This window comes from Anser anser, assembly GCF_964211835.1.
Source record: "Anser anser genome assembly, chromosome: 3".
In the NCBI taxonomy this organism is placed as follows: domain Eukaryota; kingdom Metazoa; phylum Chordata; class Aves; order Anseriformes; family Anatidae; genus Anser; species Anser anser.
The window spans coordinates 68,790,871-68,818,662 of NC_139722.1; the positions used below are offsets into that span (position 1 = coordinate 68,790,871).

The 27,792-nt window shown below is 35.7% G+C and overlaps 1 protein-coding gene across 15 annotated transcripts in view; it reads left to right on the plus strand.

Annotated features, from left to right (window-relative positions):
- SYNE1 (spectrin repeat containing nuclear envelope protein 1) overlaps positions 1-27,792 on the plus strand; it is a gene marked incomplete at its 5' end in the record, with an annotated part of 301,642 nt that overhangs the window by 37,812 nt on the left and 236,038 nt on the right. For 14 of the 15 annotated variants that reach the window (XM_083830445.1, XM_083830446.1, XM_083830461.1 and 11 more), the window contains 3 exons: positions 14,958-15,019; positions 24,307-24,402; positions 26,242-26,325. In XM_083830445.1, coding sequence (XP_083686571.1) covers positions 14,958-15,019; positions 24,307-24,402; positions 26,242-26,325 — 242 coding nt within the window. Of the gene's footprint in view, positions 1-11,851; positions 12,340-14,957; positions 15,020-24,306; positions 24,403-26,241; positions 26,326-27,792 lie in introns of those variants that run through there. The other variant, XM_083830450.1, reaches the window with a different exon arrangement.

Here is a 27,792-nt window from a genome sequence, read left to right on the forward strand (position 1 = left end):
TGTCTAGTCATTGTCATTGATAGCAATCAGCATATCCTTGCACAATAGGTGTATTATGAAGGTATTTGAAACACTAACAAACACATACTATGCCAGTATTAATTTCAGTCCATCTTCGAATGAGATCCTTGGCCTAAGGGAAGAATCTACCTTCATAATGCTCCAGCAGAATAAAATAGATTTGGAGCCTGGAACTTCTGTTAGGGATTTTCTTTCTGTAAAGAAAAGTGAAGCAAATTCCATGCTACTCTGCCTTCACATTCTGCAGAGGAATTACATCAGGACAGGCTAAAGGCTGAATAAGTACAGCCAGAGTTGTGATGTGCATAAGTGTTTAAGGAAATCAGAAAAGATTCGATGAATCGTTATGTTTACAGTGTTGTAGGAGTTATTGTTTACCTCACCTAGTTGCAGGTAGTTCCTAGAGTGCCTCATAAAATACAGATACATGTGCATATTTATCCTGCAGATGCATTCTCCTGAAGCTGATTATCTGGTCCAAGGTCTGAATGAACTGAAGGAAAGTTTTTGTTTGTTTGTTTGTTTTTTCTTCCTTGAGTATGAATTGGAACAAAAAACAAAACAACAACAAAAACAAAAGTGCAATTTCTGGTAAATCAAAATGCATACACCTTACAGGTGCTTCTTGAGACTGATGTTCTTGTCACTTCTGTTATTACTAGCAGCAAACTATTAAGGGCTCTGACATGCACCTGGCAGGTTTACCTGTTCCAAGGCTGGTGATTGAGCACTTTTTTTCCTGGCAGTGACGAATATTTTAGAACCTTAGATTTGATGAAAATAATACGGACCTGAAAAATTTCAAACTTACATGCTTCTATAAAAAGCATTTTTTTTTTCAGCAAAAATTTTGTCAATGTGTGTGGTTGTGACCACTTTCCTTTCCTATATGGAAAAGCGAACAATCTCATAGCTGCTTTCTCTTGTGCACACGTATGCCAGTACTAGATCTAAATTCTGGCTCCGTCACTATCATCAGCAAGGCATCCTCTCTCTTCAGTGGAGTTGGTTTTTTCTTCACTGTGTTTTAGATGTCCCTGTAGATAGTCTGCAGTCATTCACTTCTTACATAAAATTTGCAATGAAACCTTGAAGAATTTTTCTGATTAAAAATATGAAAATGAACTGATGGGTTTGTCATAGAATATGTTAAATGTTAACAGTGCTTAGTCACAGCACAGTTCCTGGGGAAATATGAGATGTCATTGTCTTTTTTGTGGGCTATTTATTTTTGTTATGATGATTGTTTCTTGTTGTTTTGTTTATTGGACAACCTACTGTGAATATGCTTATCTCTTCTTTTTCATATCATTTTAATACATTTTTGGATATCCAGTACATGTGAAATCCCCCATGAGGAAATATATTTTTCTGCTTATTGTTGACAGACATGTTCTTCTGTATAAAATCAAGATGCACAGTCAGTCTAATTAGAATAGGTTTCCTACAGGAGAAAATAAATTCTTCCTGTGAGCAGGAAGATGAATGCAGGATATCTTCAGATTTTTGGACTTCTTGAAAAAAAAATAACTATATATAGATATTTCTAGGAAAAAAATATGCTGGGGGTTGGTAAGGAGTTTATTTAGCAGGGACCTAGTAATAACATAACTTTTTATGTGACAGAAATCTTTTATCTGTCCTTTTTAGCACATGCTAAAAAAGCGGTATGAAAGAAGTGTACATTTCTATTTCATGTGGGAGATGGTTGCTTATCAGATGTACAATCTGAATTACAAATGCTTGTCTCATTCAGTGGCAAAATTGCTGTTAGTTTGTGTGTTGCAGGGCTAGAGCTGTTCAGCACCGTTTCTGGTGGGCTGACAAGGCAGAGGTGGGAGGCAGGCTGCTTGCCCTCTGCCAGGGCACCGCTGCTGCTGCCACCCTACGACAAGACCAGGGACTGACCCACTCTAACGCCATTTTTTTTTTTTCTCTTGTCCTTTCAAGTGACATAGTTGCTACAAATACTCTTTTACCTGTTCAGTAGTGTCTGTGATTTGTAACCACAAGAAGAACTGTTTAAGGCAAACATGGTAGTGGCTTTCATTTATAAATACTTACTGTGGTGTGTTACAGGAGTATGCCAAATCACATTTTGAAATAGTAATCAGTGTCCAGACAGGTACATTTTTATTTGAACAATGTCCAGTTTTATGCCAGTCAGTCTGTTCAATTCCATGAAATTTCATGGAATAAACTAGTATAACATACAAATGAAGGAAACTCATGGATGAAGACACGTGCTTATTGGTTATCAGCTTATGCCCTAGGTTGCTGGTGTGGAATGATATTCAGAGAACAGACTGATTTTGGTCTATGATTGAGTCCAACAAACATAAGGATTGAGTCCAACAAACTTAAGATTTGTTTTTAGTTGCTTGACTTGTTTTCATGAACATCAGTAACCAGTTTGCTTTGAGATTTTCCTCTTCAAAAGTGTTGGGTTTTAGAATATTCTGTGTCTTTTAATAAGCTTAATCAAAAAGAAAAACAAAACCAAAAAAAAAAAAAACCTTACAAATTATTTTCATAGGATTTTCATATCTTACGCAATGTTACAGAAGTAGCACAAGAGTTGCAAAGGCACATGGTTAATCATTAGGTCTGATGGGAAGTGCGAAATCGTACATAGAAAATAAAATATTACTGATTGAATATTTTCAATTTACCCACCAGAAATGGCAGGGAGTATTTGAATGAAACCTGTGTGGCTGATTAATTAAAGACTGATCTTATTACATGCTTAGAAGGGGCAAATATAAAGTTTGTACAGACACAACTACATCTGACATATGTGACTTTTGAGTTTGTCTTGGCAATAATAATATTTTAATTCCAGGGCAGAGATGTTTATAAAGTGAGCAGATTCTGCCTATTTGATTTGTTTTTTCCAGCTACCAGTCAGAGTTTTTTTCTCACTTGCTGAGAGCATTCTCTCTAGATGATTCACACTGTTCTTCTTTCTTCTCAGTTTCCTCGCATTAACACAGCTTTTTTGTCCCTTATGTGGCTGAAGCAGAGATAAATCTAGGTGCTGCCATTGGGATGGGAAGGGAAGTGGGGATAGGTACTGAGCATGCAGAACAGTTTCTTTCTGGGATTACTTGGAGCTGAAGCACTTATGGATAATAAAGATTGATTTTTCCCCGTATTCCCTGAGCAGAAAAATATTCAGACACTCTTTGTGGGAACAGTTTATTTACAGACTGCTTGGTGATCCATTAAGGGGATGAAGCATGCTTAAGTGAGAATGGTGAGTTGTTAGAGAGTCCAGGTGTTAAAATTCAAAGTATGTAATGAATTTGAAAAAGCTTGTAATTTGGACAAACTAGTATAGATTTTTTTTTTTCTGAGGATAGCCAGAGTTCTGCTTCCTGCCAAATGTATAACTCTGAACTTCCTATTTATTTATGTATTGAGAAAAAAAGAAAAAAAAAAAAGAAAAAAAAAGCCAATCTAAAATTAGGACTCTTTGCATCAAAAATAGCTTGTAGATGGATAGATTAAAAAATTAATTTTTCTTCCATGGGCTTGTGAAAGCATTGCTTACAGTAAATCATAATATATTTTTATTTTTATTTTTCCCACTGTTTGTAGCTCTTTATCAAAGAGTTTTTTTACTAGCTCATTTTATCTTTGTATCATTGAGCAATTATACAGTCTTCCAGGCCTCAGCAGCCCTTACTTAGCATAATAAAATTTTCACGGAAATGAATCCTAGTAGAATTACACATCAGAATAGCTCACTGGTTTGTCCTGAAGTTTTAGTAAGCTCTTTTACATTAGGTGGAGTGAAGTGAAATTACAGGCTCAGCTGTGATACTTATCACTTTGGGGGATCCCTGAATGTATAGGAAATTAAATGTTTTCAGTTGTGTATTTGGATGCTTGGCTTGAGAGACATGGTCAGTGAGCATGACAGTGGTTGAAGTTCAAAATGGTCAGTCCTACAGAGCTTTTATTTATGGAACTCACTGATGGTGAATGGACTTTATCAAAGTAGCTATTTAAAACAGAGCATATTTTCAAGATGTCCTTGCTTTGAGTCACACTGAGAGCAAAGGGACAGAGTGAGAACAAGGGTCACAGAAGTAACTGCCACTGCAGGGAAATCTCGGTTCATCTCCAGGGCATTGCCTACTCTGGCTTCCTTGAAAATAATTTTGTCTGTAGAAATTGATTCCCACAGATGGACTACAGAAGTAATTAATTTATCATTAATAGTATAAAATCTTAAGAAGATGTTAAACAGCAGTGGATCTACATTTTTCAGCCTCTAGGTTTCAAATGTAATTTTCACCAGCAAGACATGCTTCACATTACATCGTAATACTGGTTTATTTTTAGCACAGAATATTGTTAATCCTCTGTAGGATTATCAGTTAACAGTGATAAGTATTTCATAATTATTCTGCTATTTTTTAATTTCTTTTGTTCAAGAAGGTTTCTGAATAAACTGGAACACTGTGTGATTAGGGCCTAAAATCTTACTCTTTACTGATGACCCTTGTTTTGTCATAAGAAAAGTGCAGTCATACCTGTGGCATGTGCTGCCCAGTAAAAGGGACAGGTGATGGGTTCAGCCATGCAGAGAAGAGGGACCTGAGGTGTGCTTACTTGTAGCGCTACTTTTGCACAGATAACTTCAGCTTATTTGGAAGTCTGTATTTTCATGGTAGGTGCATAAGACAGGTATAGAAAATATACAGTTTTTAGCAAATAGGAGTCTTCTAAGTCATATATAATCTGTATTTATAAGCAATAAGTAGCCACCAATAAAATGATGTTGACATCCTGGGAGATTGCTACAGTGTGGCTCTTCTTATGTCTGAAAACCTTTCTCTAACTCCTATATATATTCATATCCTATCTGCAGCCTTCTTCTCATGTTCTTTTGCATTGTTTTTTCACGTTTTTCCATGTTTTTAATGTTTTTTTTTGTTTTTTTTTCTTCTCCCTTTTCTAGTGCTCATTCCTTTCTCATATATTTTCAGAGAGCAATTATAGTCTTTCAGGGAGTGAGCAATCTGTGCAGTTTCAGTTTTCTCTTCATCCGGTTGATTTGAGTATCAATTCCAGATCCTCACAGTATTTGAATGTGGGTTACCAGAACTCTGAATAATATTCCATGTGAGTGCTTATTGTGTCTGACACAATAATTTTTTTATTCCACACTTAAGCTGATTATATCCTATCAAATAACATCATACAATCCCATTTGCCGTCTTCATGGCTGTGTTGCACTTGTGGCTTATATAATTCCTGTAGTAGAACTACAAAAGTATTTATTCCTCCAGTCTGGTTTTGTGCAATGAGTTTCCACCTCAAAGCATAAATTCCTGTTACTCCCCAATTAAGTACTTATGTAGCTTTGCACTTTAGCTGTTTAGTAATAGTACTTTAACTTTTTCCAATTCAGTAAACTCAATTTCTTTCCCGCTTTCCCTCACCTCCCACCTTTTCTTTTTTTTTGAAGGTATTCTGATTCCATTGTACTGGTGTTTCCCAAATATAAGTCATTGTTAAATTTATAAGCATTGTTGTGATTTTCTTGCCAAAATCGTGGCTGAAAATATTAAAAACTTAGACTAGTGTTTGAGGAACTCCAACTGTTGTTCCTAATTATATCATTAGCACTTAAGGATGCCCCTTCAACATAGTAGCCCTGTTTTGCTTGTTTGTTTTTTAACCTGCACAGTAACTTGTTTTATGAGTAGTTCCAGTGGCAGATAGTGGGACAACACCCTGAATTAGCTACTACTCACTTTAAAGTGGGGGAATTTATCATATACTACTTCATAAAGAAATACCACATTTTAAACGTGAGTGGTATAATTTTTTAAGTGAGGGATTGTTTTTTGGTGGACACTTAGGAAAAAAAAGGAAAATTGAGAAAGGTACAAAACCATTGTGCATGTACCAATGTATACTCAAGTCTTTCATAAAGACTGTCATTCAGAAACAACAGATGGTTTCTTTCTCTGATAGGAATATTTGCATTATCTAAGGCCATGTCTTGTTTGCACAAGTCCTCTATTGGTATGATGTATGCACCTAACCACCTGTTACTTCACTCCTCAGTTCTTATATATGCTCATACACATTTTTATTTTATTACAGTTCACACTTGGAAGAGTAATTAATTTGTAAGGTCCTGATTTGAACCTGAGTTGGAAGACTCAGAGCATGTGTGTGTGTATGATTTTATAAACATGGCGTGAAATTATTATGTGTTTTAAAGTAAATTTGCACATTTCTTATTAATGCGAAATGTTTTTTTTATTTACTACTTATACTGAATCTATTGAGTTCGACATAACTGAATATGTGAGTGAAGCATTTATCATTTAATTCTGAATGTTCTTTAAATTATTGTGCCTCCAAGCATTCAAATATAATAATTGCTTTCTTTCCCTTAGGCAAATTTTCACAGAACTTTGTTTACACTGTGCATAACTATAGTAGAAAAGATCTTGAGGGAAAAACTGCGCAGACTTTCCACAGGGTAAATGAAGGATTCTACATTATTGTTAATGTTTAGTACAGTATTGTCATTTCCCTGAGTTTAGGCATAAACAGCACTAAGGTATGATTGCAGTCTTTTCTGCAAGACATGAATCATGATGTATATTTTGTTTTTCTGCGTAGATTTATGCATGTTACACATGCTTCACCCCTACATCCTTATGTAATCTCTTGAATAGTGTGTGCCCAGTATGTCTCCGTTGGTTTGACTTTTCTTAGTAGATTCTAAGCTCTTCCATGTCTGAATCAAATGTTCTCCACTTCTTTTAAGCTACTGAATTCACTGTAAGCATAGAAAAATAGTAATGTATAGAATAGAATAGAGTAGTTCAGTTGGAAGGGACCTTCAAAGATGATCTAGTCCAACTGCTTGACGACTTCAGGACTAGCCAAAGGTTAAAGTATATTAATTTGCCTGAATGCTTCTTGAACACTGATATGCACGGGGGTATGAACCACCTCTCTAAGCCTGTTCCAGTGTTTGACCACCTTCAGGGTAAAGAATTTCTCTAATCTCCAGTTTGAACCTGCTCTGGAGCAGCTTTGTGCCATTCCTTTGTGTTTTATCATTGGTTATGAGTGAGAAGAGACTGGCACGTTCCTCTCCATTTCCCCTGCTCAGGAAGTTGCAGAGAGCAACGAGGTTGCCTCTCGGCCTCCTTTTCTTCAGACAAGACAACCCAAGTGTCCTCAGCCTCTTCTCTTAGTACATGCCTTCCAGCCCTTTTACCAGCTTTGTTGCCCTCCTCTGTACAATTTCAAGGGCCTCTTATATTGCGGACACACACAATGTTAAAGGTGAGACTGCACCAACACTAAATATAGCAGGAGAATCCCTTTTTTTGACTGGCTGGCTATGTTGTGTTTAATGTATCCCAAAATGCAGTTTGCCTTCCTGGCTGCCAGGGCATGCTGCTGGTTCAGGATGAGCTTGGTGTCAACCAGCACAGCCAGGTGAGCTGTCCCTCATCTCTCAATCTGTACATGTGTCTGGTATGACTGCATACCTGGTGCAGCACCTGGCATTTTCCTTTATTGAACTTCTTGCTATTGCTTATTGCCCAATGCTCCAATCTGTTTATTCCCTTCATCCACCAAGTGGGTGACCTTATCATAGAAGGAGATCAAATTACTAAGGCAGGACTTTCCCTTCATGAATCTATGCTGATTAAGCTCGATAATAGCTTTGTCTTTTACCTGATTTTAATAATATTCAGGATAATCTTCTCCATTATTTTTTCAGAGACTGAGGTTAGACTATCAAGTCTGTAGTTTCCTGGGTCTTCTCTTATGCCCTTTTTGAAAATGGGTATAACTTTGGCTAGCTTCCAGTCAGCAAGGACCTCCCCAGACTTCCATGATGACAGAAATTTGTTCCATGCTGTCTATTTGGCATAAATAATTTAAGTTTATCTTCCTTATTAAATGAAAATGAATTTAAAATATTCTTGCACAAAGTCTCTTCAGGATGCTTAACAGTGTGAACAGTCTTGTCAGTGTCACACAATAATAGCAAATCTACTGAAAATCAACCACAACTCAAAGTAATTTGCCTTCCTGGCATGTTTGGCTTCAGTAAAACACCACTTTCTGTTGTTTTAGGAGATTGTGTAAGTGCCACAAAGTGCGTAAGAGATGGAATTGGAGCTTATCCTCTCAATTTTCAAACATATGCTACCTTCAATCTGATCTCATAGATATTTTTGTATAACTGCATGTTAAGTACCCTTCTTGACTGTAGAATGACTACTTAAAGAAAGATACTAAGAAAGATACTTGTAGACTGTCTGGTACTGATCTGGGTAGATTTCAACATTTTTAAAAACCTTCCTTAAATGATTTGATGTAAATGATCTTTGTCGTTAAGACTTCTGTTAAAAATTAAATATTTCTTTACCATAATACATGTTTAGTTCAATCTGATTTTATAAAAACATCTAGGGGAGAGGAACCATCCCCACACAAAGGCTGTCATACACAATTTTTTCATGTAAATGGAAAGAATTGCTGTAAACGTAAGTGGTAACATGATGCCAGTTGCAGACCTGTGGTGAACTGAAAAACATGAAGATTTCTTCAAAAAAAATTTTTTTTTATTGTAGTCATTACAGATGATGATGTAGGTGGTACTGAGTTCATAGACAAGAAAATGATTTTTCATGCCTTTTTTTCTTTGTCAGGGTTTCTTTACATCTTTAAGTCTTTATGAAAAGTTCTTTTGTAAACTGATGTGCTTATTACCATGGAGGCATTGAAATTTGAGAGTATTTTCTTGTAAAATAGAATACTTGTTAACAAACTTAGGATTTTCTACCTGATTTGTATATTTAAAGATATGTTTTGAATGACGACAATTAAGGAAAATAAGTAATTAAACGGACAAAGGTCAAGTTGACTCTGATCTGTCGCATCAAGCTGTTTTCACCTTGTGTACAAGTCTAGAAAAAAATAAGCATGTGTAAACACTCAGTTCACTGTCACCCATGCCGGACTGGTGAATAAGCAGACACCTTTATAGCTTCCAATCTAGCATCTTTTGGAAGGCACTGAAGTCATAACATATAATCATATCAGATGTTGAATATTCTGATTTTAGGTAACATCTTTCTTCAGAATACTGCTTTAAAAATTAATTGAATGGGTTTTTAATTGTTTTCTAAAAGATCTTGTTTTCATTTCTGAGTGTATTCAGCCAAGTACAGATACGAAAACGAATAACATATTTACATATTAAGAGAACAGTGAAGATGATGAAAGTAACAGTAGTGCATCAATACAGGCAAAAATGCAGTAAACATAAAATGCAAATACATTAATTGGAACATTTCTATTCCTACAAATGATATAAAATCTCTGGTTCCAGAGCCACCATACTAAAGCTGCCTCCAGATTGAGCAACGGTGAGAACTCCATAGAGCAGATCCCCATCATTTTCCTTAGTGGGGCTTTGGCCAGGATGGCTTGAGTCTTCTAGCACATGTGCATGGATTTCTTTTCTGCAGAAACTGATGGGGAGCAAGCTGGTGCTGAGTGATGGAGGAGAGTATGGCTGGTGTGTGTACTTACAGCTCAAAGCTTGGAGATTTAGATAACAGACTGTTAGTGGTACTATTTCACTGTCTCTGATAAAACACATTCAAGAGGGGCATATGTACAAAAGCTACACTTTGACAAACCCAGTCTTTCTCCTCAAAATAAAAATAAAAATCCATGGAGTATTTTAAATTATATTCCTATTCTTTGTATTACTACTGCTCAACCTCAAAGTCAACCGCATTGCAGTGGCTGCAGAAATCAATTTTCTTTCTCTCTCTCTTACTTTGCTCCCACTGCACAGAAGTCTCTTATCCTTTTCTTCTTTCTAAGATGTATAAAGTAACAGTTAAACTTAGCAAGTGGCAAACAATATATTGGCTTTAGAGCTATCATGAAAGTTTTTGTTTGTTTTAAAAAGCAAAATCGTCCTTCCATAACAAACATTCACCAGATACTTGCAGGAAGATCCAATTATTTTCCTTTATTTCCTCCGTGCACTAATTCTGAACGGAGGTGCTAATTAAGATCATGTGGCTTAAAATATCGATTATTTTTATAACTAAAGTCTCCATATTATCGCTTTGACTCTGCAAGCTTTTCTACAGCTGCTTTAAGTTAAGAATGTCCTTAATGAAGACGGAAATTGCCATATAACATTTCTTATTGAAAGCTTTAGAGAATTTATGCCAAACTGCTGACCGAACAAACCTTCCCAGCAGGGTGCTTGCTGTTTGTCGCTTTCTGTGCTGTGCATGTTCTCAAATGACATCTTGAAGCACTGCAGGTGGTTTGGCGCTTCTCTGCGCTTCCAAGTTGTCTTAGCAATATTCCTAAAGACTACAAAGACCTAGGAAACAACGTCAATAACAACAACAAAAAAAGGGAAGCTGTTTGGTATCTTTAGGGCTTTACTAGCATAAGGAAAGAAAGCAAAAAAAGAATAATTTGTGCTAAAAATGAGAAGCTGTGAGCAACTTGATTTTTATTAAAGTAGAAAACAAAGCAAATGCTAGGTCACCAAGAATCAGTCAAGATGCTTTTGTTAGCCGTGTGAACTCACCTTTGTCATGTCTCTCTGTGCATGAGACTCCTCCTTGTGTGACCATGCAGCAGAACACTCTATGTACAAGCCTGTGCTGCAGCCGCCTTCCCACCATCCAATCCCTGTGTACCTGAGGCCAGAGGGGTGTGATGTGAGATCTGCTGCTACACACCATGCACGTGCAGTTCTACAGATAAGATGGGCTGGGTAGCTTAGGGAAGCTGTCTCTAGAAGAGCTCTGCTGGAGAGCATGCCATTACTTTGTCTCTTCATGTATATATATGATACATGTGATAATACTCATCATAATGTGCATGAATATTGAATATTTCATCACCTATTCATAACTGTCATATTAATAAGATACATATTTTCTTTCAAAATAATTTATTAATTACTAATAAATAATTTTATTAATTTATTTTATTACAGTAAATGTGTTTGTCTTTTTTCCTAATCAGCCTAAATTGTGTTTTGTTGGTCGTGCTTTAGCAGAGTAAAGCTTTGTAAAATATGAAGATATTTTCAGCCAATTAAAGGAAGATAATTTATTAAATAAACTTTCTTACAACATTTCTTTTAAATGCAGCATGATCTTGTCAGATTCATCGTGTTCTACACAGACAGAAATTTGAATTCAACCTCTGTAATGATGCAATCGCCATAATGGCATACTAAAAGCAGGCCTTTTGTTCTCATTTCAGTTTTACGTACTGCTGTGTTGGCCCCTGTCAGTGAACAACATATGAATCTCCACACTCACTGTTTCATAACTGCCTTCATTTTACCAGAGCAAAACAAAGTCTGTTCAGATGCTCTGGTGCTCTGACTTAATGAAATGGAAAGTACATTGTATTTTCAGAAATTGCAGTACGTTTCAGGCTGATTTAGATGCACTCCAAAAATTCTGTGCATCCTTACATATGTTTCATCCTTCTTATACAACAGTTCAAATATATTATTAAAAGCAAAGTGGCCTACATATCTGTTCAGATTCATTGCTTGCTATTTCTTCCAGTTCAGTGTTTCAGTGGCAAAGCTGAAGGGTATTCATGTCTAAACAGAGTATGCAAAGAGGAACCCAAGTGGTTGCTTTTAAAAGCTGCTTTCCTTTATGTGTATGAAACCTAGAGAAGGGCTATATTATTCAGCCATTTTTATGCTTACTGAGCAGTGTGTTATTACAAAAGCATCGGTGAGAAGACTGCATTGCTTTTTGCAGCCACACATCTTGCTGTTTTTGGATATCAGCAGTGTAGTTGGGTTGTCCCAGTCCCTGGATGAATTATTCAGGCTCTTGACATCAGCAGTTTCTGTGCCTGGATTGGCTGGTGCTGGGTTAATAAAATCTTTCCTCAGGAAAACAGTGGAGAAGGATGATGGCAGTGAGACCAGCAGAGCTGCTGCTTCCAACACAGCTGGCTTTGTCTGGCTCTTGCATCTCTGCAAAAAAGCATAAAGATGATTTTAAGGTCTGCCTTCATATGAATTCTCCAATAAGAGCAGGTAGAGGGATTTGTGTTAGAGGCCTGCATTGCCTGTGAAGGAAGAATATTCTACTTGAAGAATTACTTCTGGCTGTATTCTAAAGAAACGCTGCACACTATACCAGACAGGAGCAGCAGCAGTGCTTATGGCTCGTTACAAAGGTGCTGGCGGCAGAAATGTTACATCGTTAAATCTGCTTCCCGGGTCCTTTCAGTACCATCAGGGTAAGTGGTGTAATCAGGGTGCTGGCAGTCTTTGCAAGTGGGGAAGGCGTAACAAACAGTATGACACATGCGTCTTGTGGTTATGGATAAGCACTACTTCTGTAGAGAAGTAGTTAAATGAAAATAACATCTTTTCTTCCAGGAAAATTTGTAAAAAAAAAAAAAAAAAAAAAAACATATTTATTGCTAAATTTGTAAAATTGAGCTGCTACTTGTATTATCGGACATAGGTTACTTTAATTGGTACAACCCGTGCCTTTTAAATCTATACAAATTAAATGCTAAAAACAGGAGACGTTTATTAATATTTGCACTTGAGCTCATAAAGAATATGTTGTTCACATATATTCCCTTGAAGCAGATTCTTTTGCAATGCTATTTCTGCTGTTTATTGATATGACTGTGACTGAGTGTCTACTGCTGCTAACCATTTGGATGCTGGGAGTTAGTTCTCTGGTTTCCAGTTGCTGCCAGAAGATAGCTTCTTCAACCAGCAGGATGCATTGTAACTAGAAATTAGGAAACTAGAGGTGAAAATAATTCTCTCATTCCTGTAATGAGAAGTTCAATTTCTGAAGGTGCAGTTCTTTTCTTTTGGTATGTCTTTGTTGTGTCCGGATTTCTGGGAAATTTTAAGTTGCAGAGGTGTGAAGGAAGTCAAGACTGAACTGATCCTGTGCAGAGGCTCTCTCTCAGTCCCCATACCTGCTCACCCAGAATGCCATCCAAATGTACAAATAATTCCAGTGAAATGAATTGGGCTAACATCATTGCTTGTCAGAGCAGAGCTGATATTTACTGTATCTCACAAGGGAAACATCTTGTTCATGGTTAAAACAATCTAGTGAGAAATCTGTTTTCCAGAATGTAGAAACTCAATAGTTTTTAACAGATTTTATCATTTCAGGTATCTTTAAATATTTGTGGTTTGTTTTTTTGTTGTTGTTTTGTTTTGTTCTTAAGTCATCAAAATTTCCATTTATTGAATCAGAGTTCAGAATTTAATTATTTTTGCATTAGTTGCCTGTAAGTAGATTCTGAAAATTTGATGAATGTTTCAAAAATAGTGTAAAAGAGCCTACCCAATGAAATCAAAGGAAAAAAAAGAATGCAAAAATATCTTCTTAGACATGAAGTATTAATCTAGTAATAGATGCTAGAGATGTGTCTTTTCCCCCCTGGTATTTCTTATCTGTGAGTTCTTATCTGTGAGATAATGTTTCTTTGTAAAAAAAAAAAAAAAAAAAAAAAAAAAAAAATTAGTTGTAATACACAAATATATTTCTAGAGCTTGTATGTGATCAGGGAGCAATTGTTGTCCCACTTAAAGTAACATTTTTGCTGATGAATTTTTTGCAGTGATTTGTATCTTTTTGTACCCTCACTGTGGAGCAGCATTACGTTAGTGTAAATGAAGGAGCTAAGTACGTATATTAGTACATACATTAGTAGTAGTATGTGAAACTTACTGGTTACCTACTCCAGAGCTTTAAAGGGAATTAAAGAATATTCCCTTTTAATTTTACAGATGTGAAAGAGAAAAAATTGCTTTTCAGTGTAGCACAAGTCAAAAGCAAAGGCAGAAACTAAAATTATATTTTCCATCTGTAGACTTTGGGACATGCATGTGTTCTTATAAAGAATAAATATTTAACGGGACTTTTATTTATTTGGATTTTCTGTAGGTGTATGAAGGTGCTTATTTAGAACTGATGATGATAGTGACATGAGTTCTTTTTTCAGAGAAATAGCATTTCCTTTTTATCTCCAAAAGGAAAAATCCCAATAGAAATATGTAAATACCGTTTGTGTAAAAATTATTCCATGTGTCAAAACCGATTTCCCACAAGGAAGGTATAGGGTTTCATGGACTGGTTACAATTCTGTGATTCTTTTTCCTCCTGGCTGTGGAGCCATAACCCTGGCTGCTGAAGTTAGAGGAGCTCATTCGGGAGCTATTTTTGCCTATGCAGCTGGAAACAGTCCATGAGGGGCTATCTGAGAATCAGTGGAACTCACTATAAATCAGACAAGTTCTGCAAAACAGGTCTGAGGGAGGTAGTATATGAACTATCTGAACTAACTGATGGCTTCTCCCTAGCATGATCTCCCAGAGGACAAATAAGGGTGAAAGTCCAGTTTCAGATATCTAATTCAACATTATGAATATTTTCAAATATACATTCTAATAATATTTTTTCTGAATCTTCTAAATTTGATTTTCCTAATTAAAGCAACTTGACTATCAGACATGGATTCTAATTGGAAAGTATAGTAGAAGCACTAGGTGCTCAGATTTTTTTCCTGGATAAATATAATGTCAACTTTGAAGTCGAATTTATCTTGGCATTCAGACTTGAAATGTTGTCTTACTTTTCAATCACTCATTAAGACTTGAACTTTGCTGTGGAACTTCAAACAGTCAAATGTCAGAGTATTATTTTAAGACCTGAAGGTTTTTGTTATGGGTAGTTACAGACAAAATTATCTGAATTGTCTCAAGAAAATGGTGGCATTTCTGGCAAATGCATGATGCATATCATAGAATATTATTCTTCCATTACATAAATCCAAAAATATTCAGCAATATCTAAACTTTTTTTTTTTTCTTTCCTCAGATGAGCAAGAGTCAGTGCAGAAAAGGACTTTTACAAAATGGATCAATTCTCATCTGGTTAAGGTAATGTATGGCTTTGAAAAAAAATATATATATATGTATATACATATTTTTTATATGTTTATATATATATAAATATATATTTTTTTAATCAAACCTTTTTATTTCTACATATACAGGCTCTGGAGTATAGAACATGTCAGATTTGGCTGAGCAGAATAGTATAAACTTGAAAAGCGATCCACATTACCTGTACACCATCAAAGATAAATCTGATTCAGTATGGTAGTGATTGAGGCAGCTACATCTATAGGCAACTGCTCATCTCCTTTTGGCAAAATTAAGGTCTGAAACCGTAGCACATTAGCAGCTATTCCAGCCAGAGGAAAGATTTGAAACTGTGTTTTTTTTTTTTTAAGAAGTAGAAATATTAACATTATTAGATACAATGTACTTGAATAAAACTGAGTCAGTTGTGTAGTTTGATTGAGGCATCCTGGACTGGCTGCAAATATAAATATTGCTTTTTAAATCCAGTGCCAAAATCATTATCTGATACATCTTAGGATGTATCATGAAAGTATTTTTGCTTCCTCTTACCACAACCTAAAACTCAATTTCTGGTGTTAGCACAAGAACAAAGGGAGTGATTTGCACACAATTTTAAAAATATTGTTACAACTGATACCAGCTTTATCTGACAACTTGAGCAGTGAGATTTAATTTGGCACTTGACAGAGTTTTCTCACAGCACAGCTCTACCTGTAGTTATTCATCAGTCCAGCTGATTAAAATATCTAAAAGTGTTCTTAAATTATGAACATGAATAAGTTTGAAAGTTGAGCATGGAATAGCTAAAATAGTGTTGTTTTACCTTCTGCATATGGAGTTGGCAGATAATGCCCCAAAATAATAATAATAATATTGTTATGATTGACTATTAGATATATGTATATGTTGTTAATTATACATATGTGTGTGTGTAATGATAATTACTAGTAGTAACTGTCTAATCCTTGGGAGGAGACAAAATCATGGTGGCAGCTCAAATAAGGTATTTTGTTCTGGATTGACTGTTGTAAAATCAACATTTACTATACCAAACTGATTGGGCAGTGAGGGCTCAGATAGACCTTTTGACTTTTTTTTATCTGTATGTGTATTTCTTTAAAGTCTGTGATACTGTAAAGGTGGATCAAATAATCACATTCAAACAAAGCAATAAACCAGCCACAACCCTTACATTTAACAACCTTAGCTACTGTGTAGTATTTGGTCTGTGTTAATTCACCCTTTAACAGGAAAGTTGTTTCTGTCATATTTTCATTGATAACTGTCAGCAAGTTTGCCTCACTGCCTAAGCCAGATTTATAAATGATTTACTTTGTTTTGTTTCTCGTTTATGCTATTATGCTGTTACAGGAGAAGCACTGTTTTTATATTACAGAGGTTAGACTCAAAAGAGGAACAGTGACCCATGCCTTTCAAATGTTTACATTTTTGAAGTATAAACTTTTAAGTCTTTGTTGGTCAAGTTTTTGGAAAGTGTGGAAATATGTTTCCTGCATTCCTTACAGCTGTAGAAAGTACGAATAGCTCTGTGAAACACACAGGCTTCCCTCGCACTCATGTTCCATATTGTAACCTAGAAATTCAATGTTTAGGTTATTGATTCTTATAGAAGGTCATTGCAATTTTTATTATTTAAAATGAAAGTGAAGGCTGTAACATCTCCATTGTATGGAGGCCCTTGAAATGTGTTAGGAAAAAATCCTGGAAGTAGACCCACTTTTAGACAGAATTGTCTGCTCTCTTGTTTGAACACAGTAAAATGTGGAGCACCAGAAAAAACATTACCTAATGAGGACTATCATGAAATGCTGGCCTTGCACTGATTGCTGAAAAACAACAGTGCATGATGAACTGTCAAGAGACAGAAAAATTCTTCCTGGTCTGAAGGAAAGCAGATGTCACCCTTGCAGATCACCCTAATTTATGTCCATGTGACTCTCAAACACATACCAGTTAGAAAACGCATACCAGTCTTTTAACTGCCCCATCAACAATGTTTTGTGTCAGGAGACGTAAAGGCTAGGAAGACTTGAGATCACAAGGAAACTGTGCTTTCAACAGCTTTGTTCCAAAGCTTTCACTGTTTGCCATGTTTCTTTTACCTGTGAGAATAACACAGTTGCCTGAAATAAATAATGTTGCAGGCTTTGGTGGAGAATAGGGCTTGTGATTACTTTTGGCTACTGTAGACCTACTACTTTACCCAAAGTGTTTGTACTGTATACATTTTTGTACTGTACGCACTTTCAGGCCTTGTCATAACTTGCCATCTATATGAATTAGCAGCTGGTTTATTGAAACTAAAGGATTAAAAGTTCATCGTTTTTAGATACTGATAGATAGTTTTGACTGATAATACTATGAATAAAATATTATTTGTATGGTTGTTAGTGTGTGAAAATTCTGAGGCTAAAAACAAGATGTCTAATGGTATTTATTTATTTAGTAACTCAATTTATTCTAAATCATCTTGTTTCCCTTCTGAGAGATGTGCACCCTAATTCTGAAATACGGTCACTCCTGGAAGTGTTGATCCAAAGCCTGATTGATGTTTTATTTGTTTATTTATATACTTTAGTATTCAGACAGGTAGTATAATACAGCTTCATTTTGGGACAGCTTTTAGCACTAGGCTATATGTGTCCCTTAGCGAGTTCAAGCTGTTTGAACCTGTCCCGTGATTCTGACTCAGCAACCTGAAATCGTCTCTGCTCCCCGGTTCCAGAAGTTAAGGCCAAAGCTGCTAGATAAACATGATCTATCTGTCCTCTGGCTGTCATTTTTAATACTTGTGCACCTCTGCAGGCGTAATGACAATTGAGATACACATATGTAACAGGACTACAACACTCATGTTTTCTAGCTGCATGTTACTATTTCATACAGTTCATTTAAGCTCCCAAAACTAGACCTCCCTCCTCCTCTCAGTCTCAACCGTCAAATCCATAGAAATAATTTGTTTGCTTCTCAGTATATTTTGAGGAATCTTTCCAAAGGAAAAGTTTTAAATAGAGGGCACTATTACACCAAACATCTAATACAAACAAACAACAACAACAAAAAATACTCAATTGCATCCATTCTGAACAGCAATTACTCTAACTCTAATTTCCTTTCAATACTTATCCTGATTTTTTTTTTTTTTGGTAGCAGATTAGATGAGTAAAGAAGAAAAAGCAAAACACTCTTCTTTGAAAAACAGCAGGGGTATATGTCTTTTATTGCCTTTGCCATTTTCAGTGAAAGTGCTGGAAAACAGCAGTTTCAAAACTTTTGAACACAGACAGTAAATTGGTTTAACCCAATCAAATAACATATTGTATAGGCATAACTTCAGTATTTGTGCTCATGAAAGTATTGTAAACTCACCGAATAGAGCCCACAACTGAAAAAAAAAAAAAGTATTTTTGTATTTCCATTAAAAAGGTGCACATATCAAGAAACAAAAGCAAGTAATGAATATCAAATCAAAATAAAACTAAGAATGGATAAATTTTTGTACATTATGCAAATACAACGCTCTCATAGTGCTAAATTAAATCTGGATATTAAACCTTACATGAAGGCTTTACAAACTGCGAAAGCTCTATATGTTTTATAGAACAAAGAAAGGAAGAAAAAAAATGGATATAGGAAGATTTGTAAATCTCCCACGCAAGGCTGTAAGCTGTGCTAATTTGTGCTTTGAATGTAACTTGGTCTTCACACAAGAGCCACATCATTTTTATGAGTAAACTAAGTAATTCTCTGTCTTTTTCAAATGGGAAAACAAAGGCTGCTAATTGTCTTAGTGACTGACACAAGAAAAACTTTAAGCTAAGTCCATCTTGTCTTCATGATGAGGAAAATCTGACTGGAAGTTTTTTGCTCCAACAGTCACCGCATGTATTCACTAGTATTGCATGTAACTCTAATATTAAAACAATAAGGAATGCTAAATAAATTTGTGTGAAAAAAATTAGTCATGTAAAACCTAGGGCCTGATCCCTCAGACTTTAGTAATAAAAATAGTCATTAATGGCAAGAAACATGAAAAATGATGTGCTTAAGTATTTATGAGTTGAACTGGGGCAGAGGGGTGGACCAACTACTACAGAGTGACTGGAATTTAACATTCTCCTTCCTGTACTCACATGTACTTCCCTGCCAAGACAAATTCAGTAGTTAAATAGATTTTTTCCTGTTTGTACATATGAATGGGTTTTCCTGCATTTTTTTGAGTAGTTTTTGTAATATTGTTTGAAAATTAACATTGTAAAGGTAGCTTTCATAATGCTTCTGATAACTGTTCTTTGTACAGTGTGATGTACTTATTAGAAATGTTAAGTACAGGGTGTGAGGAAAATATTCCTGTAGCAACAATACAATTGAGAAATGAAATGAATGAAATGATGTTGGAACAGAACAGTGAAGCTTAGCAAGGGAGATCCTTTATCAGGGCATGTACTGACAGGACAAGACAATGATTTTAAACCAAAAAAGGGTAGATTTAGATTAGATAAAAGGAAGAAATTCTTCACAGTGCAAGTGGTGAGACACTAGAACAGGTTGCCTAGAGAAGCTGTGGATACCTCATCCCTGGAGGTGTTCAAGGCCATGTTGGATGGGGTTTTGAGGAACCTGATCTAGTGGGAGGTGTCCCTGCTCACGGGAGGGGGCTTGGAAGTAGATGATCTTTGAGGTCCCTTCCTACCCAAATCATATCATATATATATTATATATGTTATATATATGTGTATATATATATATAATATCATATATATCATTATCTGAATATCCATTGGTTCCATATTTGAGGTTTGGATTTTACAAAACTTAGTTTACTGTGTCAGAGGAGCAGTGTCTAGACATTGTAGGATTATCATATATCTCTTTTTGTGAGGCTTGTCAGTCAAATGCTCTTTGTATGTACTGATGTTCTTTAAATCATTCATAATATTTCCTGAACACTGCAGCAAAGGAGATCATCTTGGAAGAGCAACAAGTCTAAGCAAAGCATTTGCTCATCAGTTACCATTAGTGATCAATTCTAAATACAGATATTTAAATAAAAATTTAATGCTGGGAAAAATGGTTCATTAACCTTTAAAATTAATTCCACGTTAATTCTTATTCCTCCTACAGAGTACATGAAATTAGTTGTACTGAGTATGCTTCTCTCCTTGTGACGTGACTGTTCCTAAATGTCAATATCACTATAAACTAACTCCTGTGATTGCATATATTGCAATAAATGTGTTGAAAGTGTACATGTGACAAAGTATATAGAATATCATTAGTATCATTTTGCTGTTTTGCTTTCCTGGATAAGCTTATGGAAAACCAATGTCAAGTATTAAGGCACATGAAATTTTAGTGGAGACCTGACAAGTTGTAGATTTAATGTATGCTTGCTCATCAAAGTATATTCTGAGTATCCCTAAACAATTTTGTCGAAGAAGCTTAAAAATGACAACTTCCCCTTAATATTACAGAATTTTAGAAGTTACTTTGTGTGCTTTTTTAATGTTCTTTTTTTTTTTTTCCTGGTTTAAAAATGCTTTCATTAAACTATTTTGTACAGACTTTCCATCATTCAAAATATATATTGAATTTTTCCAACATTCAAAACATTGTTTAAAAATAGTTTACAGCCAATCACATTGTTGAAGCTATACAGTTACAAGAACAAAGACAAAATCTGGACTACTTTTTCTATTTTCAAGATTACAAAATTTTAAGTTAGTTTTCACTCCCTGCTTTTACTGATTTGCAGTTAGCATTTTGGCAATGCACTGTGGCTACTAGATGAATAGTTGCTAAGACCTGTTGAGTGTCTAGAATAAAAAAGCATTCAACAGATTTTATCTGAATACAGTTCTAAAACAAAGAAACAAAGCTCTCTTCTCTGGAGGATAATAAGTAAGCAATATACATCTTCAATTTCTCATTTTATTTCATTTGCCATTATACATACAGCCAAGGACTAAGTCTCTATTCATTTCAACGGAAGACTCGGTGTTAATTTCAGTAGAGGATCTGTCTCTAAAATATTCTGTAGCTTGAGCAATACTGTTCAATGGTTGATATAAATAGATAAATGTTTATGAACTTAATATCAGCTACTGTATATCTTACTTATTTGTATTGGCATGGGAAATACAATTGGCTTATGTGGAATACTTATGTTAAATAGGAATCTATTCTTCTATCTATACCATTAAAAAGATGCCTCATTCCATACTTCTGAGAGAAACTGGAGTCATGATAATAGGGTAGCTCGTGGTAAATTCTATGCTATGTGCACAAATTACTAAAAAAAAAAAAAATTTATGAAATACAGTAAGGGTCTTATCTCCTTGTAACGAGGTGTTAACATCTTCAGGATAGTGAAATATATTTTAAATTGTATTTTGCAAAAGTTTTTTGGCAATATGTATAAGTAATTTTCCATATAAAAGGAATCTCATATAGAAGACCAGGTGACATGGCTGTTCTACCTGCTTTTCGTTCATTGTTTTATTAGTATTATATTACATGGTGTGTGTTGCTAAACTCTGGCAGTGATGGCAACTATAAAAACCTTGCAGCAACAAAAAGTAGATTTCAGTCTACTGATTTGTGGCTAACTTTTATGATTTTCATGTTTCAGAGAAGTCAACATTACAGACAGATGTAAATCACTTGGCGGTTTCTTTTTCTCTTCTCATCATTTTTAATGCTTTCTCATATTTCCCCTTGTTTTCCCCAGGCTAATATTTGATTCATGTCAAAAGTAGAATACTTGAGGTGCTAGTTTGCTTCAGTGATGCCTCCAGTGATACTTTCACTGCTTTACCTTAGAACTATGCCTAAGTTACAAATTCGGTTTTTCTAACTACTGTCAGCGAGGAATGACCAGTGAAGTGTGGTTCAGAGCAAGAGTTTGGCATGGATGGTCAGAGGATGTGTTTACAGTGTATGCACTATGGGAACCAGAAGTACCTCCCAGACTTGTTTTGCGTATGAATGCCAGATGACTTTTGACTTCTTGTTGGGATAAGGCAAATTCTGGAGTGTACCCTGAATTGAGAGTATGGATACCAAAACATTGAGCATGGAAGGGAGCTGTGGTGCTCTCAGCAGATCATCTGACAGATATGTTATGGGCATCAGGTGGTGTATGGGGCACTGTAAATCTCACCCTTCAATCTAGATGTATCCTAAATCATCCTCTGTAAGAAGTTCCCTCTCTTCCTTACTGTATACTGAGCTTCAAGTGACAAACCTCACTACTGGGGCATTTATGTGGTGAATCTTTTCATTTAGCTCCTGTTGGATTAGGATGGCAGCTGCTTGTCTTTGTTGCTGAATTATTTTAGTACATAGTTCTTCACTGTTATATCATGCAGTAACACTGATAAAGCCAAAGCTGCTCCAGACTCCAAACAGGAAATGATAACGCAGAAGGTGAGGAAAATTAATTGTATTTATGTCAACTGCCTGTAATGCAAGACTGTGACAAATTAATCTCCAGTAACCTGGTTGCCCCATTGATTTCTTTGTCGCTATATTAAGGAAGAACATTATCCATTATGTACTGCGTCGCTAAAGAAGCAAAAAGAATAATGATTACATTCATTTTTGTAATGAGTAGTAATACTGCTGTGTTTTATATACATGAGAAAATAAACTCTTTTATTATTGGGCTATCAGAGCATGTAAAATCTCAGATGAGGTCTACTTTCAGCAAAGGAGTTCTTTTTTCCATTTTATGCCAAAATTATGTCTCAGTGAAATATTAGTTCATCCAAACTGAATGATGAAGGTGGGGCATTTTGATTTTGGGAAGTACAGATTTTTGCTTTCTCTTGATTTGCTATAGTATTTTTTGTTTTCAAGAGCAGTCTTTCCTTTCTTAGGTTCATCTTTTCAAATATATGTTTCTACAGAACAAAAATAATAGATCAAGTTTTTGTATAAGATTTTATTTTTATTTTTATTTTTTGGAAGTACCCCATACATAAATTATTTAATACAAGTTAATTTCAAGAATTTTGTAGTTTAATCATCTTTTCAGTCAATTATCAGATATGACTATTTTCATTATGTGAATTCAGATATATGAATTCTGATAACCTCATGGAAGCTAGAAGGTATTTCTTTCATTTAGTTCAGCAGGGCAAAGTTTCACTTTAAATTTACTGTTTCTAAGAGATACTTTGTGATCATTAAAGCGGCCATTCAAGGGGACCTGGACAGGCTGGAGAAGTAGGCCCATGTGAACCGCATGAGATTAAAGTCCAAGTGCAAATTGCTGCACCTGGGTTGGGGTAATCCCAGACAGGAATACAGACTGGGAAAAGAACTCGTTGAGAGCAGTCCTCAGGAGAAGGAATAGGGGGTTCTGGTGGACAAAAAGCTTGTCATGAGCCAGCAGTGTGCACTTGCAGCCCAGAAAGCCAACTGCATCCTGGGCTCCATCAACAGAGGATTGGCCAGCAGGTCGAGGGAGGTGATTATTCCCCTCTGCTCTGCCCTTGTGAGGCCCCATTTGGAGTGCTGTGTCCAGTTTTGGGGCCCCCAGCACAAGAAGAATATTGATCTGTTGGAACAGGTCCAGAGGAGGGCCACGAAGTTGCTCAGAGGGCTGGAGCACCTCTCCTTTGAAGAAAGGCTGAGAGAGCTGGGGATGTTCACCCTGAAAAAGAGAAGGCTCTGGGGAGACCCCATACTTAAAGGGGTCTTAGAAAAAAGGTGAAGAATGACACTTTACTCAGGTAGTTAATGATAGGACAGGGGGGAATGATCTTAAACTAAAAGAGGATAGATTTAGTTTAGACATTAGGAGGAAATTCTTCACTGTAAGGGTAGTGAAGCACTGGAACAGGTTGACCAAAGATGTGGATGTTCCATCCCTGGAGGTGTTCAAGGCCATGCTGGATGGGACCTTGTCCAACCTGATCTAGTGGGTGACATCTCTACCTATGGGGTAGGGGGGTTTGGAGTTACATGATCTTTAAGGTCCCTTCCAACTCAAGCCATTCTATAATTCTACGATTAAAGACCAGATGCTAGTCAGAGTCCACAAACTGGCCTGTACTGAAGAAAGTAGAGTACAATGTTGTTGCCTTGTTAAAGATTCTTGAAACACCATCTGTTTACATATTTTTCAGTGTTTTCATTATTCTATTTGCAAATGTAAAGGCAAATGTTAAGCAATCTTTCTTAAGTAGAAAATGACAGTGTTAACAGCATTGAATGGAGATAGAATGTAATTCTCCTGAGCCTTTATAATATCTGGTCTTCTCACTTTTCAGCGCAATCCTCCCATGCTGGTCAATGATCTGTTTGAAGATATCAAAGATGGGGTAATGCTGATTGCCCTTTTGGAGGTTCTTTCAGGGCAGAAACTGGTAAGAAATTCCTTCCTTCTGAATGTAGAAGATAGTTACACTACTTCTCTAGGATATTATCTACTTTTTTTTTCTATAGTTGTATAAAGAAAAAATACTGATTGCTATATAGCAAAATAAGTTTACTCACAGAGTTGCCTATCTGGTTACAAAGCAAAACCAGATGATTACAGAGTGACATTCTTATTTTATGCATTTTCTTTTATTTTTGTCTTACTAGTTCATAAAAATAGCTCATTTATATTAGTCTTTACAATTCACCTTGGTGTTACTGTTATGACACACAAAAGGTCTAAAACTCAGGCCAATTCTATGTCTTGAAAAAATGACAACAGTCTTTTCTTGACTAGTTCACGGCTTTCACTCTGAGAAAATGTGAGCCCCTCATGTATCATGGGGTCTAATATTCATTTACCCTGACAGAGGCTCAGCTACTGTAAAGAACCTTAACTGATGCCAAATGGCTTTCTCACAGCCAAGTTATATAAGGAGGCTACAAGATTTACATAGCAAATAGGCTGTGTAAATCTTGGGAACCAGATTAGTGTTGTGTGTGTGATGGGAAGAGAAATGAAACATTTGCAGGCCAAGACTTCTCACATTTTCCAAACCAGCTCACATATCAAGTGGCAGCATCTGATAACAGAGTAAGTCTTCCATCTGCCTTGATCTAGGTTCAGAGGTTACCTATTGCCCCACAGTCAGGCGATTTCCAAGTGACATTCTTTTGCTCCATTTTCATATGTCACTTCTGTTTCGATTGCAGGTGATGCACAAAATTAGTAGTAACTCAGATTGCAAGTGATTGTAATGTAAGATACAAAGAAAGCTGCTCCTTCAAATGTATTTTTGCTCTGTTGAAGTGTACCGATTTATGTTTCTGTTCATGTGAAGTCTCCCTCTTGTGGCAAAACAGAGGTAGTGAAACAGAAAAAGAATTTTAGTGAAGTTACCGGTTATATTCACATTCACTGGATTGTATCCTGCCTATATTTACTAGTGAAAACAACAGAAATTACAGAACCAGAATAATGTCTGGTTAATTTAAAAGCCATGTATAGTGGAATACTATATTCTGTAGTAACTTCAAAATAAATTTCAAAACCTAAAGCAAAATTTTGTTAAAGTAATTTCTAACTTCATGAATACAAATTTAAATGGCTGTAGTTGTATATTTTCATTGCAACATACGATTCATGCGGGGGGGGTGTGCAAAATTACAGTTTAGAATGGTAGAGACTACGATGTGTTCTTGGATTAATTCAAGAAATTCTATTTTATTTTTTATTTTTATTTTTTAGCCTAAATGTCTGAAGTTCAGCAAAATTATTGTTCAGTAAGGATTTGTGATTTTTTTAAAATCATCAGTGTATTAAGGAGAATTGATAAAAAATAAAATAAAAAATTAACATCTGCATAAGATGTCTTTACTGCAGACTGAATTTTAAAACTAACAACAACCTTGACTTCTCAGGCAAAATTATTTACTGAATGTTACCTTCTCTCAAATATATGTTAATAAACATAATTATTTTATTTTACATAACAAAAATACTTTGCTGTTTTGATGAGGTCTGTAGGCTGAAGTCCACAGTTTTAATCCTGGAGTTATTAAGACATCTATAATTATTTGATCATGTAATTTTGGTATTTATGTCCCCTATATCTGTCAGTCCTCTCTGATGGTTTTATTTAAAAATGCAACTTGAATGTTTCAAGCAATGTTGTTCAGGTAAATCAGGCTATGGCCTGTACATATGTGTTCATAATGATCTTGAACTTAATTTTTTTCAGCAAAGTGGCATACATCTAACTAGAGTTTACACTGTTCTTTTTAAGCCATGTGAGCAGGGACGTCAGCTGAAGAGAATTCACTGGGTTGCAAACATTGGCACAGCTCTTAAGTTTCTAGAAGGAAGACGGGTAGGTTTGGTAGCACAAAAGTTGCTGTAAAGTAAAAATGTCAAAATTCAACATTAGTATGTAGAAACATATAGGGTAAAGTTGTGTTTCGTTGCTGTTGTTGTTGTTTGGTTGGTTTTTGTTTGTTTGTTTGTTGAGTTAGAATCACCTTGGATGATCTCCTTCATTTTCTGTGCTCTTTCTCTGTTTCTTACTTTTCCGTTGCTGTTCTCAGCAAAGTTGGGAATGATCTTTAGTTCAGTTCAGTAGAGGTGTTCATTTATAATTAAAAGAACAGATTTATGGACTTGACTACATCGTACATGTAAAACTCTACTCCCTGAAAGTATACACATGAGAACAGTGTGGTTATTAGCTTGGCAGGACTTCAGGTTAATCCATGGATTGATTCTGGTAGTCAGTACTGCAGCCACTTTAGAAATGTAACAAACCTTTTTAGAAATTTAACATATTTAGATATTTAACCTAAAGAGTTGGGATTGTTCAGCCTGGAGAAGAGAAGGCTCCGGGGAGACCTTATAGCAACCTTCCAGTACTTAAAGGGAGCCTACAGGAAAGCTTGGGAGAGACTGTTTGTCAGGGAGTGTAGTGACAGGATAAGGGGTAACAGTTTTAAACTAAGAGTGGGTAGATTTAAATTAGATATTTGGAAGACGTTCTTCACAATGAGGGTGGTGAGGCACTGGCACAGATTGTCCAGAGAAGTTGTAGATACCCCATCCCTGGAAGCGTTCAAGGCTGGATGGGGCTTTGAGCTACCTGGTCGGGTGGAAGGTATCCCTGCCCTTGGCAGGGTTGTGGAATTGGATGATCTTTGAAGTCCCTTCCAATCCAAACCATTCTATGATTCTATGAAAACCTAAAAGCTTAATGTATTCTAGGTACGAATATCAAATACAAGCAATCTACTTTTTTTTTTCCTTTTTTCCTCATTTTCCTCTCTGTATTATACTGACATATCTTTTTTCTTTTTTTTCTTTTCTTTTTATTAGAATTGCATTTACTTTCTTCATTTAATGTCTGTATTTCAGTTTATTTTTAGTTTTTATTTTTCAATGCACATGTAACACCCAGTGAATTTTATTTCTTCATAGTGCAATACATCAAGAGTTTTTGGACTTTGGCATTCTTTCAGTTTCTTTAACCCCATGGCATTGTGACTTAATTATTTTTCTGTTATGTGGTAAGCTATCTTAGCAGATTCCAGTAGAATGAAATTTATCATAACAGAATTTTTTTCTAGTGAAAAACATGTATGACCATAGCAAAGACAAATACGTTTGCAAAGCACAGTTCTGCTTTGACTCATGGCTCTGCTAGTTAATGTAATAGAGTTTGTTGATACAAACCATATCAGAATGCAGCCTCAGTGTGGAGGCTTGAGTATAGTGAGAGCTTCCTGAATCATAGACAAGACTGGGGTGAATAATAATAATGATAATAATTAAAAAAAAAAAAAAGTGCTTT